The sequence below is a fragment of the Pithys albifrons genome, chromosome Z (genome assembly GCF_047495875.1).
Source record: "Pithys albifrons albifrons isolate INPA30051 chromosome Z, PitAlb_v1, whole genome shotgun sequence".
Classification (NCBI taxonomy): domain Eukaryota; kingdom Metazoa; phylum Chordata; class Aves; order Passeriformes; family Thamnophilidae; genus Pithys; species Pithys albifrons.
The window spans coordinates 37,409,646-37,415,734 of NC_092497.1; the positions used below are offsets into that span (position 1 = coordinate 37,409,646).

The 6,089-nt window shown below is 44.6% G+C and overlaps 1 protein-coding gene across 1 annotated transcript; it reads left to right on the top strand.

The window, feature by feature from the left end:
• Positions 1-3,759: 3,759 nt before the first annotated feature.
• On the top strand, positions 3,760-5,754 carry LOC139685022 (endogenous retrovirus group K member 6 Gag polyprotein-like). Its single transcript, XM_071581544.1, has one exon. The coding sequence runs from the start codon at positions 3,760-3,762 to the stop codon at positions 5,752-5,754; it is 1,995 nt and encodes a 664-aa protein (XP_071437645.1).
• Positions 5,755-6,089: the final 335 nt, after the last annotated feature.

Consider the following 6,089-nt stretch of genomic DNA (forward strand, 5'->3'; position numbering starts at 1 on the left):
TAACATATGTATTGGGGTCACCCTTTATTGGGGTAATGTAGATTAGCTGAGCGGTGGTCGAGGAGGCAGAAACGCTCAGGCTTCAGTGAGATCAGAAGGCTCACCAAAAGCAAAGGACGTTATTTTTAGTAACAGCTTCACTTTTATCTGCTCCTACATATAACATGCCTGTACATTATTGGTCAGTAGTTCAACTCACATACATGGAAAGATTCTACTGGTTACAAGACATCTCACATTCTACAGGTGCCTCTCTAGTCCTTAAAGATGCATTCATCAATCACCTCAGACCTTAAGAGATCCACACACACACTGTCATCCCCACACATATGGACTTCTGAACATCTATCCTATCGTCTTCAAAGTGTTCAACACTCAGGGAGCACTTCAAGGACTACCTTATCACACAACCCCAAGGAATGAGTGGATTAAATTGGCTGATCATTGGGTGATTTTCTAGAGAGCGAGCGAGCAGATAAATAAAACTAATCACAAACCACTTAAATTACATCAACGCTATAGAAAGACAGCTTCTGCTACCTTCAGAAAGACTGCAACACTGATTTCTTCATAAATAGAATTTATTTCAAGAATCCTACTGCTGGATTTTTATTTTCTGTGAGAATGAGAACTGCCTAATGAATATATTCATACATATTATATATCAAAGGTCTTGACTACAAGCCCAGTGAACGAATGTGAAGAGGACTGATATGTGGATGACAGACTACTGTTTTCCATTTCAGACATGCTGATATATATCTTTCATTCTATTTTATTTCTAGGTGCAAGATATCATACTACTGTAAACTTAACCCCTTTCTCCAATTTTTCATACTGCTGTAAGCTTAGCCCCTTTACCCATTTTTTTCACAGAGGGTTAAATATCACTGAAAACTGGCATGAAAGATGGGTCCATGTCAAGAAGGATCTGCTTGCTTTCTTCAAAGTTCACTTCTCAGCCTTCATACTGCACATAAGTTTTTCTTTAGACTACAGTTTGGTCTCCATTTAAAAAATAATTTTTGCCTAGATGGTTGATGGTGCACCACCATTAAGTATGACATTTACAGCCCAGACACATACACATGACAAATCCCTGAATCTTACCTTCTAACTTCTTACTAACACCAAACCTAGTTTTCTGATAAATGGTCATTGTTGTCATTGGTCATGGTTTATAACATTATTTTCTATTTCAGCTTCCTTTTGTGAACTAGCTGTTGTCAATTGCTAAATTTCTTAAATGTTGGGGAAATACATTCTTCTCTGGCAGACAAACATGTTAAATGCCTAAGCTGGATCACAAAAGACAAGAATTAAGTGAGCTGCATATCCTTGACATGACTTATTTCTGTATTTTTTCTCAACTATGAAGTTTTATTTCAAAATAAAATTTCCCTAAAAATATAATTATGAAGTCAGGCAACTGGCACTGACTGTCATAAAAAAGCATTAGTCACTTCAGTTGACTCCAAATCATGCCATGGCATTCCTATTACCGTAATATATTCTCTTCCGTTTGAGTGACCGTACTCAGTTGTTTCAGACTCTTCCCAGCTCTCTTGTGAGTCCAATGTTCAATTGTTATTTGAAGGCTTTGAAAAATGCTTCCCACAAGAGGAAGAGGAAACACACATTAAAAAATTTAGTACTGAGAATGAGGACAACTCTGAACAGAAATTAGACATAAATTAGGCTCAAACTGCAGTACTGCTATGTTATTAGTATCGGTATGCTTTTATAAAGGAATGAATACAAATCTCATTGATATTCAAACTAAATTGACTCTCAGAGCTTGTCAGTATTACTGCTGGTTTACATTCTGCCATTTCTATAAAACATGATTATTCTGATTCTCAGTTTCAAAAAATGTCCTAGTTCATGCAGTAGAGAAATGCATATCTCAGCCAACTAAACCATCACTTGAGAGAGAATGGGCATTGCACAGATAGATAATCAGTATTCAATTTCAGACACTTTCCAACAGCAAATGTTTAAGGAATTGTAACAGTAAGGTAAACCCTTTTCCTTCCAGATACATCTTGAAAACAAAACTCTCCAGGAAGAATTTTCAGTTCTCCATGTAAGCTTTGTACACTTGACAAAATATTGTCTCATCTGAATCTGTCAGTTACAGTAATGGAATGAAATTACTCGTCCTGACTGCTCCAAAACCCATTCTCTAGTGATTAAGAATCAATTCTTCATTTACACTGGAAATACTGAGAAAAAAATCCAGCCTTCATTCCAATGTACCACTTCTCATTCTATGACTTTTGCTGTTTGTAAGAATATAAGTCTAAGCATTTTCCAGAAAACAAAGTAGACAATCTTCCAATCTTCATGGCCAGTGGATTTACTAAGTACAAGTAGCCAGGGATCTATCAAGTAATGAATGTCAAATTTGCCAGGACTGCAGCTAATAATAAGGGGGTCTTCTCTACCAAAATTTTGCTGCATCTCAAGGGCCATATACATATAAATATGAAAATCTGTGAAACTGCCATATGCACCAACACAAACTGTATCCAGATGAGTTATACAAATCAGCAGAAAACTCCTTCCATGCTTTGATATTCCCAAGAACAAGGTTTGTGAGTCAACTTCTAGTTAAGACCTATTGATGATATCATTGGTTATATGGTTAGTCAATCTTGGCAAGATAGTTCCAAAAGCTACATTAAGTAATCATTAAAAAATTAAAATCTTTATCAATTTGAGGACCTTGAATATTGAGTTTTCCATCCATCTCCTTGTCGGAGGAGACCAGACTGATGAGGAATTCACCAAGTGGCAGATATATTACAAACGCTGGGTGGACGAAGATGCGGAGGACCGGGACCCCGGGGAGCGCATGCAGCGGCTGGATCGGGACCGTGGGGGCTTTCGGATGGACACTTCCCCAGCTTGAATATTATACACCCCAATATGTCTACCCTGGTTATTTTTCCCTTAGTCATTCCTTATCCAAGTTCCCTCTTCCCACAAAACCCTCCGGGTCGCATCCCCCTGTCCTGGCCTGACCTGGCCATGGGGCCAGTTGCCGGCGGGGCCGCCCATGAAGCGCCGCTGGAGCCCGGGTGGGGGCTGTCCTTGCCTCGGAATGCCGTAAGCCCTACGGTAGACTTTCCCGGCCCATCTCATTCTCCTATTGGTCCTTTTGCGCTCCTCCCCTCCCTCCTTCCCTTCGTTTTCATGCACCCAATGAAGTGCGTTACTCCACCCCATCTCCGCTCCTCTTCCCCGCCTACATCCAGGGAATTCCCATGCTCTCCTCAAAAGCTAGCACGCGGCAATAAACTTGGCTTTTCCTCGTAGACTCCTGGCAAGTGCGGACTTGTTCCATTCGGGGCGGTCGCCGGGCTGGGGGTGGGAGGAGCCGTCCCTCGCTTCTAAGGGGCCTGATCCTAGGGGAGCCCTGCTTGCCGCTTTCCTAGCCTTGCTCTTGGAAGCAGAAACCTCTCCACCGTATCGGTGGGCTATTTTTAATCCGCTGATAATTGACGCCCAACGCGGTGGTGGTATCCACTATGCCGAAGCAGCATAAGCCGTGGGACAGGTGAGTCCCTCGGTCGTCAGTGGATCTCGGAGGAAGCGATCGGGCAGAGCACCTCGGCATTTCTTCAGCTCTCGACTGGCAATCCCTCGTTGTTTTGACGTGGGACCGAAGGACTGACCCTCAGCCTACCTTTACCCTGGGTAGGTAGCCCTCCGAGCAGACCCTGCTCCCTCTCACCCTTGTTTCATTTATTAGAAATGGAGAAAATTCTCTCTAAGAGAGAAAAAGAGACTTACCGCCGCCTGAAGTCCCTTCTAACTCACGCTAACCGTAAAGTGGACAAGGCAGCAGTAAAATCGCTAATGAAATACATGTCTAAAGAGGACTACTCCCTGCCGTTTCATCTTACTACAACGCAATGGGACTGTTTAGGCCGAAAATTGTGGGTGGCGGCTAACAGAAACGGCAAACACGCCTCGCATGCATTAGTAGCATGGTCACTGATTCACTCTATCCTAGAAGCAGACCAGGCCGCAGGGATCCAGGGGGCCCCAGGACAGAGTAGCGTGGTTCCAGCGTCGCGGTTTCAGGGGCCCCCCTTCACCGATCCACCGGCGAACCCTGGAATTATTGCTAGCACGGTGACGGCTGCCGTTGGGGCCTCTCCACGTGCACGTGTTGGGTGCCCACAAGATGGCGACGTAGAGCATGGTGAAGGGCCACCACAAAATGGAGGTTGGGGTAAGGGGGAGGAAACAGCCGATGCCTACCCCCTGGGCGTGGTGTCAAAAGGGGAGGGGCCGATCTCTGTGGTGGGCGGTCCCTGTGAGCCCTTACACCACACCCAACTTCCTCTTTCCCACGGTGGCCCCGCCCCCTCCCTTTGTCAACATCCGGCCCAAGATGGCAGCGCCCATGGACTAGGCCCAAACCAGAGGCCTATCATCCTATCACCAAACAATCCATTTAATCCTTCATTTAAAGACATGCATAACACCACGGATCTGTCTGTGGTTTGTCATCAACCGCCTCGCCTTTCTCGTATGCAACGTGCTGCCGTACAAGCTAACGATCTTAGTGATCTGCAAGCAGTGCAAGCTTTTCCAGTATTTTATGACCGTGCCGATAGCCCACAATGGGAGCCTTTACCGATTCCTCTAATTAAAGATGCAAAAAAGGCAGTGACAGAGTACAGCCTGTCTTCTGCATATGCTCTAGGTGTTATTGGTGCTCTTTTACAAGCCTTTACATTTACACCAAATGACTTGAAGGACTTGGCCAGGACACTTTTAAATAATATGGAGATAACCATGTTTTTAGATACATGGCATGCCAATGTCCGCAAGTATGCTCACGAGACGGCAAGTAGCACAAACAGAACAGTTCCAGATACAATCAAAATGCTTTTTGGGATTGGAAAATGGGTGTTTAATGCTGAACAAGTAAAAATAGACCCACAGGACTTGCTCACTACTAAGAATCTGGCTTTTAAAGCATTGCAGACTATCGCTGAGGCTTCTCAGGTGACACCGCCATTTACCTCAGTTTTCCAAGAGCCAGATGAACCTTTTATGAGGTTCGCTGAGAGGCTCAAGGAAGGCTCAAGGAGGCTCAAGGAAGAGAAACATGTACAAGACATTATTTTTAAACAAATTGCCATATCCAATGCTAATGCACAGTGCCAACCAGTCCTGCGGGCGCTTAAAGATCCAACACCTCTAGACATGGTAAAGGCCTGTAAAGACATGACTTCCACTGATAAACTGGCTAATACCTTAGCGCAAGCCCAAATTACAATGGGAAGTAACCTTGGTTCCCGTATGGCTGAAAATAACAAGCAGCTAGTGAAAGATGTGGCTAAAGAAGTCACCCAAGCACTAGCAGCGTCTCTCCAGCCTAGCCAGGCGAAATGTTTCGGCTGTGGAGAACTTGGACATTTTAAAACCAACTGTCCTAAACAGCCAGCAGCTAAAACCCCAGTACCCCCCGATATTTGTCCTAAATGTAAAAAGGGAAGGCATTGGTCCTCAGAGTGTCGCTCACGGTTTGACCAGCAAGGGCGGCCCATCATTCCGGCAAGATCTAAGCAGTCAGGAAACCATCAGCTGAGCGCTCGGGGCAGCGCGACGACACAAGACACCCAACATCCACACTACAGCGAAACCCGGCGAGTGCTGCCAGCGATACCAGAGGGGGAACCATCCCAAGTAGGCTTAACTTGGGGCTGGCAGCTGCCTCAACAACAACTCTGAATAGAGATGCGTATCATACGGTGGTCTTGACTGTTGGGTCTGGGACTGTAATTCCTAATGGGACATTTCTTATCACTGGAACGTCAAACGCTACAGAGATGGGGATTGTTGTAATACCTTCTGTGGTCAAGTTAATTAATGCAAATGTTGTTTCTGTTTTTCTTAAGCCAACTTTCGTTCCAGTTGAATTGCAGAAGGAAGATATTGTAGCCCAACTACTGCCTATACAAGTAATGCCATCTCAGGACAACTGTGTCCAGGTGGCTTGGTCACAGCCAGTAACGTTGCAAAGACCAATGATGGATTGTGAGGTTACTTTCCCTAACATAGACCAA

Coding starts and splice junctions, on each gene's coding strand:
- LOC139685022 (XM_071581544.1), top strand. CDS start 3,760: ATGGAGAAAATTCTCTCTAAGAGAGAAAAAGAGACTTACCGCCGCCTG.